The sequence below is a fragment of the Vulpes lagopus genome, chromosome 19, assembly GCF_018345385.1.
Source record: "Vulpes lagopus strain Blue_001 chromosome 19, ASM1834538v1, whole genome shotgun sequence".
Classification (NCBI taxonomy): Eukaryota; Metazoa; Chordata; class Mammalia; order Carnivora; family Canidae; genus Vulpes; species Vulpes lagopus.
The window spans coordinates 40,016,287-40,039,385 of record NC_054842.1 but is presented as its reverse complement, the minus strand read 5'-3'; the positions used below and the strand labels follow the sequence as shown (position 1 = coordinate 40,039,385).

Below are 23,099 nucleotides of genomic sequence, written 5' to 3'. Positions count from 1 at the left end.
CTTTGCCCAGAGGGTTTTTATTGAGTTAATAGCCATAGAATGGACTATAGGCTTTACATTGAATCTATTACTTCACAGTTGTATTGCATTTATGAGTTTCTAAGCTTGCATTTTTTCTTACTTTCACCTGTGTAATTTAACAACATGCTAATATGCCTCATAGAAACTTAGCAGAGATGACTATAACTGTATTTTTAAATCACATTTTTTAGTGACCCAAAGGGGCATCTTCCTAACTGCTCTTTTATTTTTTCTGGCAGATGACATTTGATCCAGAAATCTTCTTCAATGTTTTACTGCCACCAATTATATTTCATGCAGGATACAGCCTGAAGAAGGTAAATATACAGTGATTGTTTTTTTCTTTTATCAATAAGTAGAGAATTGTACCAGTGCTAATGAAAAAACAATTATTTTATTGGTTTATTTGTTTCATAAAGATATCATTATCTTAGATTATGTGCCAAAGATTCAAATTAGACATGCTTAGAATTCTTCTAAATCTGCTCTGCCCAGTATACTGGCCATTGGTCACATGCATCTATTAAGCCCTTAAATGTGGCTAATTTGAATGAAGACATGCTGTAAGTGCAAAATATGCACTGGATTTCATAGACTTAGTATTTAAAATGAATGTAAAATAGCTAATTATGTGTGATATTGATTTCATGTAGAAATGATAATGTTTTGGATATATTGGGTTAAAGAAGATATATATTATCAAAATTCATCTCACTTTTTAAAACTTACTTTAATGGGGCTACTAGAAAAATCTTAAACAACGTACATGGCTTACATTATATTTCTATTGGACAATATTATTCTAGATGATTGTAACCAAAGAGTTAGCTGTTAATTGAGATAGATACTAGGTTTATCAATCAGAGTGAAACCTCAGTAGTAGCAGGTCTTTGCTGCTACTTAGCTGTTGATGCTCATAGAGAGAAAGCAGTTTTGTGGCTTCTGTGCTCTAGCCTCCCATTACTTAGGTACCACCCGACTGTGCACATTTCAGAGATTAGTAATTCCCTGACTAGTTTTAAGTGCTAGCATCCCCTGAGCACAGACTGAGGCTCTGGCCTGTATGCATTTTGAGAGGCAGAGGTAGTGCCACTGCTTTCCTGCTGCCCACACCCTGCCTCAGAGACTGGGGGACTCCCATCCCCTTGGCCTGGCGGCTCCAGCAGCCAGGCAGCTTGTTCAGCACAGACCTGATTTTCTCACGTACTCCAGGCTCCCTCTTGCTGCTGTCAGTTTCAACTGCTGGGCTCCCACTTAAAGAGCTGGAAGGGAGCGTTCCAAAGCCAGCATTGCAGGAGACTTAGAAGGCTGCGTTTACTCAGGTCCTCCTTCCTTATCCCTACAGCCTTAATACTGGGCATCGTTCTGTCCGATTCATTAAAATAAATTGTTGGAGGTGATAAGATTTTGTTTCATTACATTCAGCAGAAATAGAAGTCAGAGATCCAGTAATTCAAGGGCAACTAAAATCTTTTAGAACCGTATTTTTAAAATGCCCAAGGGGTTCCACTGACAACAAAATTTTTTTAAAAACTTTGTCTTCCGTTAATCATTCCAGAGTCCTGCATGGATGCTGCCCTGACTCTTTACCCTCTCCCTCAGGCCCAGCCAGTTTTGGCGGTCATTCTGTCATCTCTACCCTGTTATTTTCTGGATGTATTTGTTCCCGCATTTCTTTGAGAACCCTCTGTCCTTTGCAGTATAAACCAGTTCAGCCTTATTTGTACAGTAAGACCAGGAACTAAGACTCCAAAGCCGAAGCTTGCCTAAACAGAGTGGGAAGGGAGGGTCCATGGTGTGTACATTTTAAAAAATTTCCTGTTAAACTAAGAAAATACATGGATGTGCTATATGAAATATTCTTTTCTCCCCAGAGACACTTTTTTCAAAACTTAGGATCTATTTTAACATATGCCTTCTTGGGAACTGCCATCTCCTGCATCGTCATAGGGTAAGTGACATCCGGAACTCATGTTCCAGGTGGCTGGGGGGCTAGTGATCTGTGGGAGGAATCTCACTCTTCCTGGACTTACACTGACAGGGTGAATCGTCTACCTTTTTCTGTATATCACATCTTTACACATTTTTCTTACTCAATTCCAAAGCTTATGTGTCTTCTGACAAACACAAGCCTTCAAATCAAAGCAAACTGGAATTAGATTGCTGGCTTTGCTCTGTGAGTTTTGGACCTCTGACTTAGGGAATGTGGATAATTTGGCTTGAGTTATGTGAAGCACATTGCATTCCCCACCTTCTTTTTTTTTTTTTTTTCTTGAATAATGCAGGTAAGCACACTGCGTTCTTTTTTCATCTTCTTTGCAGGACCCTACCTGTATTTATTTGCAGGAGTATAATAGTAGCTATATGTCAAGGGTTTGCTTTATAAGTGGAAGTTTATAAGAGACAGCCTGAGACAGACATTTATAAATATCAGCAGAGCTGCTTAATGCTGGGATGGCTTTTCAGTTAATACACTATAGAATGCAGCCTTGTTTCTTTCTCACTATATTTTATTTGTTATGTTGCTAAGCCCCCAAGTCTAACCATACAGACTCTGGCTTGCAGCTCACCACAAAGCAAAATATGATGCAAAATCGTGACGCCAATCCAATTCTCTTATAATCCTATCTAATACGTTAAATCTCCACTGAAGAATACATGTTTAGCTGCTATGACTCTGATGGTGTGGATGTCTTAAATTGTCTGATACAGCCAACTCTACCCTTGCATTTTACTGCATACAGCTGTTATAGCCCTAATGTAAGAAGCTGAAGCTGAAAACACATGTTCCTCACTTATTCAGTTCTTCCCTTATGAAGTATTCCATGTATATCACTAGAAAACTAAGGAGGTATCATTACTTGGACAGGGGAGTGGGTTGGGGGCGGGTTATGTTGAATTCTCTGTTAAATTTTTATTGATTCAAGCCTAGAATGACTCAGGCCACATTACATGAAAATGTCCAGCATAGTTAGGGGCAGTGAGGTAGCTAAAGATTTTAGTACCTGACGGTGGAGGCTTGCAGGGATATAGATTAAGTCTGGCCACCTAAGAGGTCTTTAAACTATGGCTGAGAGGCAAACATGGATTTTATCCTTCTCAAAGAATGTTTAGAGGAGAGCTGTTCTATTCTGTGGGTATGCCATAACTAAATATTCAAATTTCAAAAGTGGCAAGAGATTCATGTAATTAAAGCCCCTTGTTCTGAAGATAAAGAAGGTAACATCTTGAAAATTTAATCAGGTGTCTTAAGAAATATGTATGTGTGTGTATATATATATATATATATATATGTATATATATATTCATGGTCAGGACAGAATTCAGACTTTGGCTCCTGATTCAGCAGGTCTTACCATCATCCCCTCTTTCTTTTGGAATTCCTGTTCATCCCTCTACATTGTTCATATACATTGACAGAAGGCTCTGAAATGTCTGGACTCTCAACAGTGTGCATCAGTTTGTAGCAAAGATTGATGATTAGCAGTTCTATAATGGGATCTGAAATGTATAATGGATCTAAATTTTCTAAACTTGTGGACAATGCTGCTAAATTATGGAATAGTCAGTTTTCATTATTACCCTATTTCCTTTGTCTGATTGTAAGTATACTTAAGTATATTATTTTATGCAATATGCTTTGCATGGGAATTCTATAATCTATTTTTAAAAAGGAGCAACAATGTAGTGTGTGTGTGTGTGTGTGTGTGTGTAACTGACTTTTCTAAAAACATTCAGTTCAGGAGATTTGGTAAAATTCATTTACTGGAGCTGATAACCTCTTCTGATTTTAAGGCTGCAGTCAATGATTTTTGATGGAAAGTGATTTGAATAAAAGTATAGCCCTGGGAAAACTTTTACAACCCTCTGCTTTGTTCAAACTGGCATAATCTGAACAACAAAAACTTGTAGGACACCTTCCTAATGTGGGTCATTAAAGTGCAGAAGGGATAGGTAGTTTGAAGATTTTAAGGTCTTATTCAGCAAGGTAAAAGAAACCATTAAAGAACTTTAGTTTGAGGGTGACAAGGTCAGATTTATACTTAAGAAAAGTCATTCTGGCGGTTGTGTGAAGGAGAAATTTTAAAGTGGGGAAAAGATGGCAGCCAGGGGACAATTTAAGAGGTAATTTCCATAAGCCAGGTTGAAAACTATAAGGGCCTGGCCTCAGACAGTGGCAGTAAAGATGGACGTGGAGTCATCAACATGTTGAAATCCTGAGAGATAATGGAGTAATCCGAGGCAAGTTTATGGAGTGGGAAGGAAGTTACCTGGGCAACAGCACTATCTGAAGAACGGGAAGAGATAACCACAAAGGACTACGAAGTAATGGGCCCAAGATATAGGAAGAAAATAAGCAGGACATGTGTCTGGAAGTCAATGGAAGAGAGAAAGGGAGGGTAGACAGTGTCTAACACAAAGAGGTTAAATGGGACAGGAATTGGAGTATCTGCTGGATTCAAACCCTAGGAGCTGTGATTTGTGATTTCACATTCATCCTATGGGCAGAAGTAAAGAAAGTATTGGCAACTCCAGTAGTTTTGGGTGCTGTGTGATGAGAAACAAGAATTTATTTTTATGCTATTGTTCTCCAGATACGATTTCAGAACTTCTGAAGGAAAGACACAAACTTGAATTCAGGCCAAACTGACACTTTTGCAAGTTAGTGATTCTCATTGTAGGAGTTGTTCAAACACACACTCAAGCCTTAGAAAATAACTGGTTATACTTTCCTGGTAAATTAATAGTTGTAAGAACAACACAACAAACATTCTTTGAGTGCTTGATACATATGTAGCATGCCATTTTTTAAAGTACATGGATTATTTAATTTAATCCTCAAGATAACCCTATTTTTTTTAAAAAAGATTGATTTATTTATTCATGAGAGACAGGCAGAGACACAGGCAGAGGGAGAAGCAGGCTCCATGCAGGGAGCCCAATGTGGGACTTGATCCCAGGACTCCAGGATCATTCCCTGGGTGGAAGGCAGGGGCTAAACCATTGAGCCACCCAGGGATCCCCAAGATCACCCTATTAAGTAGATACTATTATTACCCTCATTTAACAGTTGAGACAGCTGAGGTTTAGAGAGAACACAGTGTAAGTAACAGAGCTGGCATTAATAACTAAATAGTTTGGCTCCAGAGTCAAATTCTTAATGCCCAAAATGTGCTTTATTTCTATTTATCATTACTGAAAAATAAAATGTAAAATATTAAACTAAAAAATAAAATTGAATACATCAGTCAATATTCACTAACATACCACACGTTTCTTCACTAGCCCCATAGGAGTTCTCACAGATATGAAAGATTTTTATTTGGGAATCCCATTCAAAAGGAATTTACATTTTTAAGAGGTAAAAGGAATGCCTGGGTTTATGCAGGTATACTCATACTTGCATGAAATGGGCAGAAGCAGAGATTCAGGGCAGCCCTAGATTGAACTGAGAAAAATGTCACAGAGGAGGTAGATTCTGGGGAGTCACTGAGTGGAGAAGGATGAGGTAGTTGGATTTTCCATGCCTTCAGGTACATTAGTCCTGGTGGGTGCAGGAACATTGCATCAGATTCAAAGCTGGAAAGTAGGTTTCGTAAGCAGCGTAAGAGAGTGTAGAAACTAAAATGCTGGAGAATCAGCTGAGAGAGAGCAATGAAGCCTGGCATCAGGAATTTATGAGAATGTGAAGGCTATGAAGAGTGATTTGGGGGCATGAATGAAAACTGAGCTAGTGGGCCGTGGTCTTTTGTAGGTAAAGACTGGATCGAGTCAAACTACAGGTTGGTTTTAGATCTGGACTCAGATGCTTTATAGGAATTGAGGTCACTGGGTCTGTTTGAATGAAGGAAATTCGTAGTTAAGTTTTATTAACCTCACATAATTTCAGAAATTAGATGTAGACCATCTTTTATATTTCATGAGAAAGTTCAACAATATGACTTCTGGCAATAAAATCAAAGAAACTTTAGAAAAAGTTTAATTTTAATTTGTTTATGTTCTTAAAGAATTTAACCACCTCCCATCTTACCATTGAAGAAAAATCTTAGATACATCTCTGTTTTTAAATAAAACCCATATATTTGAAATATTTCTCTATTCATCTCCTCCACGTTTGGAGACTATTCCTTTATCTTTGGCCCTATGTCTCTACCCTTGTGTATGACACAGATGTATCATCACAAGGACAACCTACCTAATGCTTCCTGTCAGCACATACATTTTGTCTTTAGAACTTACTATTTTCAATGGAATGCTTCTTTAAGAGTAATGAAAATTACATTTTTCTAGTTTTTCTGTTAGTGAGGAGTTAAAAAAAATTCCATAATTTCAAAAATACTTGGAGAAAGGAATATGGATCTAAATGATGAAGAATGAGGTGTTAATTTTAAGAATAGCTTACTTTTTAAATTTCATCTCATGTGCCAGACACTGACCTATGCTTTTTACAGACATTGTCTCATTTTATTATCACAATGCCTCTGTGAGATAGGTACTATCATTAACCTTACTTGACATGGAAGGATGTTGAGGCTGAGATTTGCCCAGGATTGCACGATAAGTGAATGGTAGTAAATGGCAGATACAGTCTCACTTCAAAACACACAATCTTAGAATCTCCTTATCCTGCTTCTTTTCCTAATATGATACTTTACATTTCTATAGTGTTTTACTATTGGTAACTATATCTGTCAGACAGACCATATCTTCAATAATTTCACATTCTTACATTTATCATGGTGGCTGACAATTATAAAAAATCTGAATAGTTAAGAATGAGCAATAAAATTGCAAAGTAGAAATGGTACCTGTCTTTTCCTAATGGAGGTAATTAGAGGGATGATATGAATTCATTTTACTTGGTTAGAATTGCTGGTCTCTGGGTAACCTGGATTCATAAATGTGAGGTTGTTTATATTATTTATCTTCCTCTGGAGTATTGATTTTCCCACTGGGGTATTTAAATGCACACCGCAGAAACTAAGCCTCACACTGCTCATCTGTCCATCAGGCATATGAGTGAAGGGGCCTCATGGAAGCTCTTGCTTTGCCTTCTGGTATCATCATGCCTGCTGACCTGGGGACCTTTAGACCTAAGTACCCTTGGTGCTGGTTGTAAAATTACTGCTATTCTATTCTTAACTAGGATAAAGTATGTTGAGTGTTAGTATTCTCAAAATGCTGATTCCTAAACCTGGAAGGGGGAACACATTTTCTAGTCTAGAGTCAAAACCTGAACAGGTATGGTTCCTAGATGGAGGCCAAGGCATACCTCGGTTCCTTAAATTCTAGCCCTGGAAAGAGAATGATTCAAGAGAGTTAAGAACTCTCTTAACCCAGAAAACATGGATCTGAGATGATACAGAAGGACTTTAAGGAGTCAGTGAGCCCCTTTAAATTCCCCATGAATTTTTCATGGGAGAGGGTCTGCACAGATTTCACTGTTAATTCAGATTTTCTAGGAAATTGCTATCCACAAACACAAAGAACTAGTATGTTTTTAAGAGCCTGAGCAGAAGTAGTTGGGGCAGGAAGGATTTTACATATTGCCATATTTAAGTAGAACTGAGGAAGTCTCTAGGCTGCATTCAGGGTAGTCATAAAGTCTGGAAATATGCATACTATTATTTTATCATGTATTATAATATAGTAACAATAAACCAGTTATTATGTATTTGTCTGTGTTCCCAGAATCTGTGGCCATCCCATGTATATACCTAAGGGTGGAAATGCCAGGTGGTAGGATCTACAAATGAACATATGTTTTTACAATGTAATGCCAGATCATTTTCCAAAGCATTTGTATCAGTTTTTCCTCTTAGTTTTTTGGCAATCTAATAGGTGTGAAATGAAATTATTGTATTGTGGTCTTTATTTGTAGTTCCTTGATTCTTAATGAACTTGATTATATTTTCATATGATACTTGCTCAGATTCTTTTCTCCATTTTCCTGCTAAATTGTTTTATCATATTTTCATTAATTTGCCACACTTTTTAAATATGTTTCATATTTCATTGATTTGCCATATTTTTTATGTGTCAACCCATATTCAGCTATATATGTTGCAAGTATTTTCTCCTACTTTGGTCTTTTGCTTTTACTTTGTTCATGATGTGCTTTATTAAACAGAAGTTCTGAAATTTAATGTAGTGAAATTTATAAATTTTTTCTTTTATGGGTAGCATTTTTTATGTTTTGCTTAATAAATCCCTTCCCACCCTAGAGTTAGAATCATATTTTCTTCTGAAGTGTTTTTGAAGTTTTGCCTTTTACAGTAAGTTCGTTTTCTGGAACTGATGTTTTTACGTATTATATGAAATAGAAAACCAATTTTTCTTTTTCAGATGGGTAACCAATTATTCTAACATCATTTATTGTCTAGTCCTGCCATTCCCCAGGACCTACAATGCCTCCAGTACTATGTACTGTGGTTTCTTTTTCTAGACCCTCAATTTTATTTGGTTGGTCTGTAATCCATCTCTGCACTACTGTCTCACTATCTTAATTGCTATAGTTTCATTATAAGTCTTTGTATCCCATAGGATAAGACAAAAAGGATACTCTTCTTCAGGATTACATTTTATTACTTTTTAGCTTTTATAAATATAAGTATATATCTAGGAATATATAATTTTTAAATTTATAAATATATTCTTATATACTTTGTTCATATTGATATGCCTTATAACTCTGTTTCTTAGAATTTTCCTTAGGGAACAGTTTGCACATATGCACTAGGAGACATGCATAAAAATATTTGTAGCAGCATTGTTCACAATAGCAAAAACTTGAAAACAACTCATACTCCACTAAAAGGAGAATGAGCAACTAAATCTTATAACATGATATTACCCAGCAGTAAAAAACCATGAAGTAATGTTGCTTATGATAGTGTGGATGAATCACAGAAACTTAATGTAAGATCAACAAATCCAGTCCCATAAGACTACATGTAGTATGGCAAGATTTTTATAATGTCCATAAATGATGAAGATTAAACAGTATTAAGTGTGCATGCATGTAGGTGAGAAGGCATAAATGCATTTGTGTAGTGAGGAGAGGAATTAAAAACAAAAATTCAGGGAAATGGTTATTCTGAGGGAGAGGGAAAAGAATGGGATGAAAGAAACACGTAAAAGAAAGAAGTTGTTAGTAATATTCTGGCTCATGGATTAGAGTGTGTTTTCGGATGTTTTATATAACTTGCATATATTTTCTATGTATTTTCTTGCATGTATCAATTATGTTAAAAAGAAAATAAAAGAAAAAACAAATAGAAGGAGCTATTTAAAACATTTATAAAACTCTGCTTGATTATGCTGCTTACTTCCATTTCTGGGAAACACTGATTCTTTTATTGTTTCTCTTTGTGTGTTTTAATAAGAACAACTCAGTTTGGCAGGCAGTAGCAGGGAGGCAAAGGCGCCAAGAGTGTATTTGCCAGTATCCCCTTGGTTCATTCTTATCAACCACAAAGCCCTATATTTTTCTTCTCTTCTCTCATATATATCTCCACCTTCTCTCTTCCTTTTCCTCTCCCCCTGCCCCCTCCCTCCCAACCATGTTTTTCTCACCATCCCATGAGACAATGTCTGGGCTGCTGCTTCCTGAGACTCCATTTTCAGTAGGCTGCAAAACAGCAGAGCTCAGGGAGGCTGTGTTGAGTCAGACTGGAAGGCCCCATGTCTCCTCTGTGCATTCATTTATTCTCTAGATTCAGAGCTGGCACAGTAATAGCTGTCACTTGTGTCAAAGAGAAAAATAAATACGCTGCTGCCCTGACACAGCCAAATAAGAAAAAATAATCTCTAATCTGTCAAGTATAGCCCAAGCTGCTTAGCAGCGTGGTTTCTCATATCCATATCACAGCATGTATGGGCTGTATTTCTGGCAGTAGAGAGGACAGTGAAGTTTTTGACGAGAAGAAACAAAAGGTAGGATGGAGGGGACTGTGGAGAGCATCAGAGAAGTAGCTTGGAGATAAAGGAGTTGTCAGAGCCATATGGATCTTTGCATTAGTCACCTGTCTAGTTCTACTATCAGACCCGTAGATGTCAGTGATAAGAATGACAGAACAGGACAGAAAAAAATAAAATCTGAAAGAATCAAGAAGGAAAGCGTATAAAACCTAACTCCAAATTAAGAAATGTTGAACATCATGCAGAAGGAAAAAAAAAAAGTTAAACTGTTGAGGCAAAAAAAGAAATGTACTAATGAAAGAAAAAATGTATAAGAATAATTGAAACATACTATTTCTGAAAAAAAGAATTTACTGAGAAGTCTGATTATTAAATAATCTCTACTAAAAGATTCTAGCTGTAGTATTCCTTTGAAGTGAAATAGTCAAGTCTTGGAATTTTCCAGATCACTTTCATTCTTCAGCACTGTCAAGCACAGAATTAAAAATTTTTCTCAATGTGTCCAAAATCTGATGGAAGAGCTATAGTGAATGTGGCCCAGTTTTTACACACACACACATACAAACACATACACACATACACATACACATACACACACTACCACCACCACCACACACACCCCCTTGGATAAAAGATAAATCAATTATCTATTGCTTTGTAAAAAAACACTCCCGAAACTTAGTAGCTTAAGACAACAACCATTTTATTCACAATTTTGTGGCTCAATAGTTTAGGTTGGACTCAGTTGAGCAGTTCTGTGGTTCTCACCTTGCGTCACTTATGTGACCACAGTCATCTGGTGCTTGACTGGAATTAGGTAGTCCAGGATGAGCTCGCTCAGATGTCTGGTGGCTGATTCTGACTATTGGTTAGTTGATCTGGGGACTCAGCTCTGTTCTATGGAGCTTCTCATCTCCCAGGAGGCTAGCCCTGGCTTTTTCCCATAGCAGTCTTAGGGCAGCAATCCAAGGTCATAGGAACAGAAATGCAAGACTTCTTAAGGTCCAGTCCCAGAAGTCACATAATATCACTTTCACCATGATGTATTGGTAGGATTATCATAAGAGCAGCCAAGATTCAAGGCATGGGGAAATAGGTTTCAGCTCTTGATGGAGAGATATGATGAAGCCACATTACAAAGGAGTATGCATACAGGGATGGGAAGAATTATTGTGGTCATATTTGCAAATAATCTACCACTGGAAGGAATTATAGAATATCTTCAGAGATTTCAAGGTAAGGGCTTGCAGTAGCAAGAGAAATTCAGAACCTGGAATAAAATCCATGGCTACAAAAGAAAACGATGGAAAATCAAGTCAACTCATAGGGAGCCTAACTCACTGGCTTTCTCTGTTAGGCTTCCCGATAATCTGGAAGTGGTAATAATGAATTCCTAGCCTGATGACTTAAGTGACTTACTAAGAAGTATCTTATAATGCTCTATCTAGATTTCGATATAAAACTTTTACAGAAAGATATAGATATATAAAGCTCAAAAGAGATAAGGTAGAGAGAATGAGTCACTAATATTTTATGCTACTAGGGGACAATGGAAAATTGGCCCTTGCTCAGCTAGAGCAGGCAATTATGGAGACGTTTTGTTTAAGTTGAGAACTCCAGTTGCTCTTTTTACCATAGTGATGCAGAGAATATAGAGGTGGAAATGTGGCCATATTAGTTATAAATGCAACAGTATCTCTGCTGAGGGGATTTCTTCTATGGCTACACTTTCCTTGTCAAGGGCTATCACATCAAGCCTGGTTTGCATCCACATTCCTTTGGCTGATGGTGGTGTTCTGGAAAAGAGGGTAGCTTTGGAGAGGGCAAAAGCTTGATCCTGGCAGCTTATTCACTTTGCTTGTTTAAGCAAATAGTTTAAGAAGAAATAGTTTAAGAATAGTTTAAGAAGAAATAAGGTTAAGGAACTATGCCACATGGATTTTATTCCACCCTTCCGGGGTCTTGAAGAATTTCTTAAAAATGGAAGCCAATGAGTTGACATCAAACCATAAACTACATTATCCAAACTCTCAAACTTACCTGTATATATTCCTCCCTATTCTTCATGATCTCCCATCCCTAGGGGTAAACCTTATCTTCAATTTTACTTATAGTTTTTCCATGTACTTTGGAGCTTTATAAAAATATTATTGTACTCTTTGTTGTCAAGCCATTCACTTTTTTCCACTCATGACTTTTTAAAAAAAATCTACCCATATTTTGGTTTTCAGCTATAGTTCATTCACTTTTATAGATAATATGCAAATATGTGAATATTCCACATTGTACCTATTCTATGGACAGTGTTCCTTCTGTCTATGAATATTCTTGTACAAGACCCCTGGAGCCCATGTACAAGATCTTTTAAGTAATGAATTTGGAATGGAATGTGCAACCAAATTGTTTTCCCAAGGGATGTCCCCACCAGCAGGTATAAGCATTTCCATTGCACCAAATCCTCACTAATGCTTACTTTTGTCAGACTTCTTCATGATCAATTTTTCTAGCCCTGTGACAATACCATCCTATTTTAATTATTATTGTCTTTAGTAATTAACTCTTGATACCTAATAGGCTAAATCTTACCTCCTTCCCTACATTATTCTTCATAAGTATCATAACTATTTGGATGTTTTTCTTTTATTGTAAAATTTTAGACTTATCTAATTTTTTTGACTCACCGTGTTGGTATTTTGATTAGAATTGCATCAAATCCATAGATGAGTTTAGCGAGAACTGACATATATATGATACTGCCTTTTTGTTCTTAAAATCTGGTGTCTCCCTTTTATGTTTCCTGTAAGTCATTTAATAAAAATTGAAAGTTTTCACTCTAAGAGTCTTGCACAACTTTTATTCAGTTTAATCCTAAGAATATTGTATAATATTATAAATGGTTTCATTTTCAAAATTTGTTTTCTGAGTATTGCAGTTGAGCAGCCATGATGAGTAAGAAAATGGCCCAGTTCCAGGTAGCCTGGAGCTTATAGTCTATGAGGGGGGCAAAAGAACAACTACAGTGAGTCTGAGCAAGAAGTGAATGGTGCAAAGAAATAGAGCTGGAGGATCTGCTTGAAGGTAGGGTCTGGTGTGGTAAGAGCTACAACGAGATAGGTAAAAGGGGCTGTGGGAGCACACTCAGGGGCCAGGAGGAGGCTTCTGGGGAAATGACTGCTAACCTGAAATCTTAAATTTATTTCAAAGGAGGTAGCCAGGCAAAGATCTGCGAGATGCCCTTTCAGGCAAAGAGGATAGCATGTGGGAGGCTAGTAGCAAGATGGAACTTCAGTCCTGCCTTTTGTCAAGGGAGACCAGACCAAGGACAGGAAGCAGTGTGAGATAAAGATGGTGGAGAGGGAAGTTAGATTATGAATGTATACCTTCTTTGGGAGTTTGGACATGGTTCTGTAGGCTTCAGGGTGCTAAATGGGGGAGATGTATTTTTTAAAATGTCACTCTGACTAGAATATAAAAATGGATGAGAGGAAGTTGAGGTAGTATGCAAGAGAACAATTAGGAGGTGATGTTTGTTTAAATCCAGAGACTACTTGGTTGGAGCTGAGAGCAGATGGGGAGATGCAACTGACAAGGCATGGCTATTGAACAGATTTAGAGAAATAAAGGCCATTATGAGTGATTATCCACTTTTTGGCTTTAACCATAAGCTCACTCTGCATTTGACCATCAAATCTAATACACTTTGGATCTCATGTGCTATTCTCTTCCATCCTTGTTTTATGTTCCCTAGTAGACTTAATCTCTTAGTTATGCTTTTTTAGTAGGAGTTAATAAGAGTTTGTGTATTGCCAAGTGAATCAATGAATTAATGAGATTTGAGAAATATATATCCTTTCACTGGCAAAAAGGTAACAGAAATAACAAAAGTTACAACAAAAGCTAGCTTTTTTTGGTCCATTTTCTATGTTCCTGGCTTTGAACTTACCATTCTGCATTTATCATCTCACTTAATCTTCACAACACGAGTAGAAATTGATACTTCTATTACTGCCTTTTTTAAAATTAGAAGTCTGAATCTCAGATTGCTTAAATAACTTCCAAGGTGTGACTGACTCCAGAGCTTGTATGCTACACTCACCATTGCAACTTAAATTACATCCTTTGACCTGCAGGAGCAGCACCTGGAGCTTATTAGAAAGGTAATCTTAGGTCTCAACCCAGACTTCCTGAATCTTAATCTGCATATTACCAAAAGCCCTAGGTGAATTTGCTATTCTATCCTCCCAAACTGATAGAGAGGTTTAATACCTTGCTTAGTATTTAGTAAGGACAGATTTATAAGAATCAAGGTAATTTTAACCTACGTTTAATCTATATTATTCAGGTATCTTTGAAACTAAACCAAATCAATTATTTTTCTATTTTGCATCTTCAAGATTAATATGTAAATCTGTGTTTGTGCACATGTCCGGGTCAAATATTGTATGTGTATTATGTAGAAGATAATTGGAAGAATACTGTCAGTCAGGCACACAGAGCCGTCAATGAGAAAAGCCCAGTGTTCTGGTTTAGGGACTTTAGTACTACCAGTGGGGGAGGCGCTCAACCTGATTTAGCAATTACATTCTGATGTCATTAAAATGAAATGGCCCCAATAAAAGGAATAGAAGTCAATCTTAACTACAGTTCTGAGATGCTTTATTGCTCTATCTTACCCTTACTTACTAAATCCCACTGCATGAGAGGTAGCTATAAAGGTTTCCAATAGGCAGGCTACATTATCAACAGAATCATGCATATGAGAGATGACATCAGTGTTTTAGCTTCAGTGAGCAAGTGTAATCTTGAAGGTCAACGCTACTGGATCATAGGTACCTACGGTCGTTATTTCCATATGATTCTTGACTCTTTTTCCTGTGGTTGCATTCTCTTCCACCAATATATAAGTGTGATTTTAACATCTATATGAATTTGACCTGATTTTGACTGGATTATTTTTTGGAACCTCTGTTCCAGTGGTTTGTAAAATAGATTACATGGTCTTTTCCTCAGATTCCCAAAGATACCGTATATCACCTTCCCCCTCTTTACATAAGTTCTACAAGTATTAAAAGTGTTAACTATAATGATGACAATTCCTTGCATTTATTGAGTTTTTACTGTGCCAACCACTACCATGTACTTTATATTGCATTAAGCTCATTCATTAGCCTAATTCCCCATTAAATTTTTTCTCATCATAAGAATATATATTTATATCTATAATAAAAATTTCCCCACTTTATCAAAACAATTAACTTTTTCCTTAGCATGCTAAAGAGGTTAGCAAAATATTTTCATAAATATTCTTATTTATGGCATAGACTCCTGCTGAGTATTTTAACTTATGGTAGAAGCTTAGAGTTCTTAAGAAAAAGTCTCCACAAAGACAAAGATTGAACCCTAATGTGAACTATGGACTTTAATAGCTAATGATGTATCAATATTAGCTTATAATAAGGGATACTGAGGGTGGGAGTGAGAGATTATATGGGTACATATTTAGAGGTTGAATACTTTCCATGTAATCTTTGTGTGAATCTGAACTTACCCAAAAATAAATAAATAAATAAATAAATAAATAAATAAAGTCTGTTAATTAAAAAAAGAATGTCGACATTATAAATCTTTAACGTAACCTCTTTATCTGACAGCAAATAGGATATACCAGATATTTTCTATGTCCCCCATCATCCAATACTGGATGAAAACTGGAGAGTTTTAGTTCTCTTTTAAACCTAGGACTCTAATTCTTGTAGGCTCATGAACTCCCAAAGTGCACCTGGTCTGTTTTAGTGGTAGTACCTTTGTTGACCAGTTTGGCAATGGCCTTAGTATACGCTTCGTCTCTATCAGTGTATCAGGGATCTGAAGAGTAGCACTGAAGCTGGACTCTTATGGCTAATGGAAAACTTTTCCTCTGGTTAGCCTTACCTATACAGTGGTCTCCTTCCCAATGCCTTAGAATAGATGCTGTGAGACCAAAGGTTTCTTAATTGCCCAAGTTAAACTTTACTACTTCTATTTTACGAAATGGATATTAGCCCTCTTGAGGGTCTTGCCTCTCCTCTCTAAGTGTCCAAACTACCCTATTGATAAAGTCATGAGTGGATAAGAGATTTCACGAAATGTTCATATGTTCATATGTCAATGTATTATATTAATTGACTGTGGTTCATTAATCACATTTCTCTCTCTTTTTTTTAAAAGATTTTATTTATTTATTCATGAGAGAGACACAGAGAGAGGCAGAGACATAGGCAGAAGGAGACGCAGGCTCCCTATGGGGAGCCTGATGCAGGACTCGATCCCAGGACCCCAGGATCATGACCTGAGTCAAAAGCAGACCTCAACCACTGAACCATCCAGGTGTCCCTCAATAATCACATTTCTGAAGATCATTTTCTCCATTGCTATGATAATAATGGCTTCCAACATATACAGCTAAGTTGCTGACATGATTGTCAGGGTGTTGCTTTTAATTTGGAGGCAAAAAAAGGTATTTATTCTAGGTTACAAATTTAAGGCCTCTACAGAAATCAATAAACTGATTATTTGATAAGTTACTCACTGTGCTTCACAGAGCTAAATGCAATTACAACCTTATCCCAGCAGAGAGAAATTAAGAATGTAGGAAAAGGTAAACATTATCCTCTAAGAGTGGAAAATAAATGGAGACTCATTTGGAAAGTGGTTATTGTGAATGTCATTTTCTTTAAGAAAGAATTTCAAAATGACCTGTTAATATAGAGAGGATACTCTAATGTTAGAAATATAGGCAAAATGTACTATTGTCATAGTTTTTATCCTCTTCATATAGTGTTTTCATTTGCTTTTCATAAGCATACAGTATAGGTAAGGACAGAAATTGTCCTACTTTATGGATAAGACAACTGAGTGTTAGAGGAATTACTTTCTCCAATACTGTTCATTGATATTTGTTAAAACTGAGGATGGTATTTATTTTTTCTAATTCTTAGATCTCTGCAATTGCTTTTTATAATGTATCAATGACCTGTGTCCTCCTTGAAATTCATTCTCTTGTTAATCACTCAATACACAAGTAAAGTTTGAGACTTATGGTAGATGGGGTAAATAATAACCATATATTATATATATGATATATATACATAACAAACCTATGCATACATATATACACCACTTTCAATTTTTAATGAACTGTTTTTTTATATCTATTATTTCACTTGTGCATCAAGTCACTTGGGATATGAGATTTCCCAAAAAGCCTCCCCGAGCTAGATCTAGAAATGAATATAAATACAGTGAAATTGTTTGGGACACAGGAAGTATAACTTCATGTCACTGTAAAAGTCCCACAGTGGTAATAGTGCCAGGTTCACAGAAGTTTGGAGAACTGTATTTAGGTAACCTCTAGAGTAAATTACATGCACAGAGCTTGCGAGTCAACTAGCATTAACTCACTCAATTACAGCCCAAATTATACTTTTTGGGAGTTGTGTCTCTAATCTTTTCTTAGACTCAACTGATCCATTACTTCAACTGATGTGCAGCTTAGCTTGGCTACTTCTAATGAATAACTTTTTGTAAGGAAATTGGTTTTCCTGTTGGAAAAAAAGTACAAAAGTCTCCCCAAAGATTTTTCTCTTTTTCTTTCTAAATTTAACTAATTTTCCATATATCCGATTAGGAAAATACAGCTATTTTAAAAGATATTTTCTTACGTAGATTTCCAACCCTCCTTTTTCTCTTCCTCCCTGCCTCCCAAATGGATAAGTTTACCAGGGACATACTTAGGCATTGTTATATAGTTCCAAAAGCCTTTTCTTATTCCATTGCTCCCCTATTGAAGAATTTCAGCATTTAGTAATAGTTACAAGATTTTTGTTTTAAAGTTTCACAAGATGAAAGGGACTTTACTTACACCTTGAGTTATTCATAGCTATTTAGATATTTTGAAACACATTTTGGATAGTGTCAGTACTCTTTGGACAATGCAGTTAGGAGAACACATCAAGTTTTTTACCACTTTACTTTAAGAGGAAAAGCCATCAACATAATGCTATTGAAAGTGCTGTCTGCAGATCTGAGCTGGTCTGTGGCTAGACGATACTAGAATGAGAGGAATAAGTCACAAAAAACTGAGAATATGCATTTTAGGAATGTCCTCAGTGATTTACCAGAATCATTTTATATCTGCTTAATCTAATAATGAAATATCTGGGCTTGTATTTGTATAATATAAAAATACCATTTATCCAGCTTTTCATTTTTATTGTATTTTACACAAGTATTAGTGGCAATAGTTTTGAATAACAGTAATACCAATTGGTTAATTATTGCCACTTCACCACAGAGAGTTTAAGAAGCACTGCTCAGGGAGGTCAGTTCAAAGAGTTTTTCATGGTAGGGGCATTTCATATAGAAAAAGAAAATGGCTAGAAAATCATTTTTAGGTTATGATTTAAAAAATAGTTTGGTTAAAGTTCCCTAGATCACTAGTTTTTCAGAATAAATCTTAATTTCATTAAAGCTCATCAGAAAATTACTCAAGCATTTTTAAGGGATGGCATTTTTTTTTCTAGAAGGATATTCTTGATAAAAAAATAATTCTCACTCAAGTAACTTTGCTTCAGGTTTTCTTTTATTGGTGTCAGAGAGAAGAGGGAAGCAGTTCATTCAGTTGGAATACCTGGAATCTGAGTTAACTGCATTCCTTCCTTCCTTAAGTTTTCCATATTGAGTAAGTTTTTTTCAGGCAGTTGAGCTTCAAGTAATTCTGGTTGTCCAGTTTTCAATGAAATAGCTGTTTTTCAGGAAAGGCCCAGTAGAACTGAGCTTCAAGCATGAACTCTGTGATGGGTACACCAGTATCAGCCTGGTATGTCTGAAGAAAGAATGAAGCTAGGAAGAGGTGACAAAAATGCTCTTCAGTCACACGGTTTGTACTTCCAAAGAACTAAATTGATTTCTTTTACCAGGTAGATATTCAGTTCCTTAGGCTATGAGTTGTTTCTCCAAAAGATAATTTTTACATCAAAGGCAGATTTAATGCTCCTTAAAAGTGAGTTTACCAAATTCTTATGATGCGAGAAAGAAAAAAAAAAAGTTTGCTATCTTTCTAAAATAACAAACATATGTAGGGATAGATATTCCTCAGCTGAAGCATTCTTACCATGGTGTGAAATTCATTCACGTTGAAAGGGAAATAAAATATCGCTTTCAATGATTACTTGTGATTGAAAAGAATTCTGATGTAGAAAAATAGCCCCCACTTTAGATTCTCTCAGATTTTTTTTAACATCCAATAATATTTATGAGACTTTTTGTTTTATTAATTTGAATTTTAGTCTTTTTGCTCTATTTACATAGTTTATAGAAATCTACGAGTCTATAGAAGTTATAATCATGGGAAATAGTTTTTATATTATAAATAAATAATATGTACATATTATATATAATTTAAATGACATATTACCTGCTCTCTCCTTTTAAAAAGAGAGGGGGGTGGGGAGGGTAGAAAATATAACAAATTACATTTCTTAGAAATAAAGGAATTGACTGTATAATGCTTTAGAGTTTATTTTCATCACCTGCTTTGCTGTTAAGATTTCATGATTTTTCACTAGTCTACAACTGCACTATGAGTCCATTAAATCACAATGAAAAACGTCTCATACTAGGGAGAAATGCCCCTAACAAAATTTGGTATGACTAGAGACAGGGAAAATTCCTCCGACACAAAGATTGGAAAGGACTTTAATAATGATCTTTATACCTATTTCCTTCAAAGGATAGGAATAAAATATAGTTTGCAATTATATGTATTAAAATCACTTCAAACTGCCAATATTTTAAATAAACACATATTTTGAGAAAGCAGAAAGGAACGGTAAATTAGTTTTAAAATGTGCTGTTTTGGGGATCCCTGGGTGGCGCAGCAGTTTGGCGCCTGCCTTTGGCCCAGGGCGCGATCCTGGACACCCGGGATCGAATCCCACGTCGGGCTCCCGGTGCATGGAGCCTGTGTCTCTGTCTCTGTCTCTGTCTCTCTTTCTGTCTGTGTAACTATCATAAATAAATAAAAATTTAAAAAAAATAAAATATGCTGTTTTTGATTTAAAAAACCTACATTAAAGTTTTGAAGGTGATAGATTTTCTTTAGAGCATGTAAGGACATGCACATTTCTTCAGTGTCCCAAGGATTTGCATATAAAGTAGATTTAGAGCACAAAACAATTGGAAAAGCTACCCCCATGCTTTTTAACCACTAACATCCACACAAAGTTGAAGTCAGATTTTAGCAGTGTTTAAAAGCACCACGGTGTGTTATCATAAGTTTACATTTCAAGAGCATTTCAAAGTTATAATATCTTGCCTATTGGAAAGAAAATTTGGAAGTTTAAAAAAGGTCTGTTTCAATAAGCAGATGTGAATAGCCTTTTTGGTAAAATTATTTGCAGGTTTCAGACTCAGGCAAATCCTAAACATGTGAAGAATGGATTGTGGATTATATTAAAATGGATGTTAAACAGAAGGGGGCAACTCTCACCACCTAGGAAGCTGAAACTCTATTCCAAAATCAACAGAATGAAATAATTATGCACAGTAAAATGCTGCGCCAGCTGTAACACAGCAGCCATTGGCTTTTATATTGTGCCCTCTGGTGGGAAAACTTATAAATCACAATTTTACCAGTTTTGAACTGACCGAACTCAAGTGGGCTTGTGGTTTCTTATTCCTGGGCTTTATGTATAGTCAAACTTTAGCCTGAGGGAAAATACTTGATGATTTTTGAGCAGAGTTGCTTTAGGTATCAACTAATCTAACCACCCAACTTTATCTGGAGGTGATAAATGATTTAGTCAGACTTGAAAGTAGTGAACTATTTATTATTCAGTTCTCCTGTGTCCCAAGGAAAGTATTAATTATTGAATACCTCTTAAGTGCCAGATACTGTATAAGCATCATTTCACTTGACCTCGTTAACTCTGAATTTAGTCCAATGCTTTTCCTCTTCATTTCCCTGTTACCTTCAGGTCTTCCCAGGGCTAAAATTACATCTCCCGTCTATTCATACTTGCATATACAGGCTTTAAATGTTATTTGATTCCTATCCCCCTTCAGGCAGGGGCCTCTGAGGGTCAAGACTGGTAGGGGTGGGTCCCAAGAGGTGCTGCTATCTCTCCGGCTAATGAGATCAGAGGCCTGAGACCTGGGGTCCTTCACATAAGTTAGTAGTGGGACTGAGAAATTTAACTCCAGACTACCTTTTCTAGGCCAGGTGGGGACAAAGGTCCATGGTGAAGGGCTGCAGTGGGGTTTGTGAAGACAGGAAAGCTGAGGAGAAAAGAATGGAGAAGGTGAGTGAGAGGAGGCTAAGTGGGTCTGAAAAGGCGGTGGGAACACACTGGGGCATTTTCATTCAGCCTTCAGGTGGGCTTATCCACATGTACTAGGTTAATTTGAAAGACTCAGAATGGGCAAATGTGGGTAGAATTTTTTACAATTAGAAAATGTTGCAACAATATGTAGTTCAACTTTTGGGTTTTTTCTTCTTTATAATATGATACACGATTCACATAAAAAATTAATAGCTAACATTTTTAGGCTACCTTTTATGTATTTTGTTCTAAGCACTTCATATATCTTAACATATGCAATCCTCACACATACCCAATGAAGCAGGTAGTGTTGTCCTCAACCTGCCGATGAGGAGATTGCAGATCAGAGGAAATAAGTATCATGGCAGGTGTCACATGCACAGTAAGTATAAAGAACTGAGGTTCGAACCCAAGCCATCTGGCTTCAGTCTGTGCCCCTAACCAATGCTCTATGCCTACCTGAAATTATGAAAGCATAATAAAAAACCAAACACCTATAAACCCTTAAGTTAGTTCAACTTAAGAAATAAAAGACATCACTGGTACCAGTGAAGGCCCCCAAACAACATGCTTTTCCCAGAAAGGCTAAATGACTGGGCCACAGTTGGTTATTATATCTCACTGAGCTTAAAATCCAACTCTTAGGAGCAACTGGATAACCCAATCAGTTAAACCTCCAACCTTTGGTTTCGGCTCAGGTCATGGTCTCAAGGTCATGAGATTGAGCCCCACATCAGGTGCCACACTCAGTGCGGAGTCCGCTTGAGATTCTCTCCCTCCCCCGTCCCCACCATTTGCATGCACTCGCTCTCTCTCTCTCTCAGATAAATAAATAAAATTTTTAAAATATTCAGCTGTTAAGCTATATGGATGTTATATAGTGGCAAAGGTAGAATTTATCAGTTGATTATTTATTGATACCAACAAAACAAAATTTTTGCCTTATATGTCTTTTTGCCTTACTTGGAAGGATTACACCTTATATATCCCTAAAGTGATTTTAAACAAACCTGAGTGTTCTATTGCATTTGCATTTGGGAAACTTTTGGGCTCTGATAGTTACTCATTAACTAATGAACTAATTCACCCACCAAACATGTAAAACACCTACCGAGTGGCAATCACCATGCTAGGGATAGGGTGATTATCAGTGGCACACTGGTGTAGCTTATACTGGCTCATGAGAACCAACAATTAATATTTCAGGATTTTTGTGAGTCCATTGTCAAATACATTATTAAATATTAAATTAATATAGAAATATAGAAATACTTAAATTATATTTTTTAAAAAGTTAGTAAAGGCCTCTTGGAGACCACGGTGATGCCACGAATGTTTCTAATATAACTTGGTGAACTGGCAGTTTTCACGAACTGATCTTTGGAGCAACCAACCAGCTTGCTTATTAGCTCTTCACAATAGTGGTCACTACTCTTATTTTGAGGTGAAAAGGTCTTTTGAAGTATTTAACTAGTAGAGTTTAAAGTGCTGTGGTTCCTTGCAGAATCTGCTTTTCACTTCAGATAACAACAAAGCAGAGAACATGCTCAGAAACAACCACAGAGCCTCTGGGCTTATAGAATAAACCACACATGACTTAGCCTGGAATTTAAGGCCCTTTTAACTACAACCTTTCTTCTCAAATATCTATACTGAATTGTACTGACTGTTTTGTAATCCACAAGCTTTAATGTGCCAGAAATAAAATTTTCTTTACTTTTTTTCTATAACTAAAATTAGTTTCTGTTTTGAGGCTCTAGTATTCTGGGTGGCTGAAACTAAATGTGTCTCCCTGGG

At 36.4% G+C, this 23,099-nt stretch overlaps 1 protein-coding gene across 1 annotated transcript in view; it reads left to right on the top strand.

The window, feature by feature from the left end:
• Positions 1 to 260: 260 nt before the first annotated feature.
• SLC9A9 (solute carrier family 9 member A9) overlaps positions 261 to 23,099 on the top strand; it is a 494,822-nt gene continuing 471,983 nt past the window's right edge. The window contains exons 1-2 of the mRNA XM_041734563.1: positions 261 to 338; positions 1,896 to 1,972. Of these exons, the coding sequence (XP_041590497.1) occupies positions 261 to 338; positions 1,896 to 1,972 (155 nt within the window). The remainder of the gene's footprint in view (positions 339 to 1,895; positions 1,973 to 23,099) is intronic.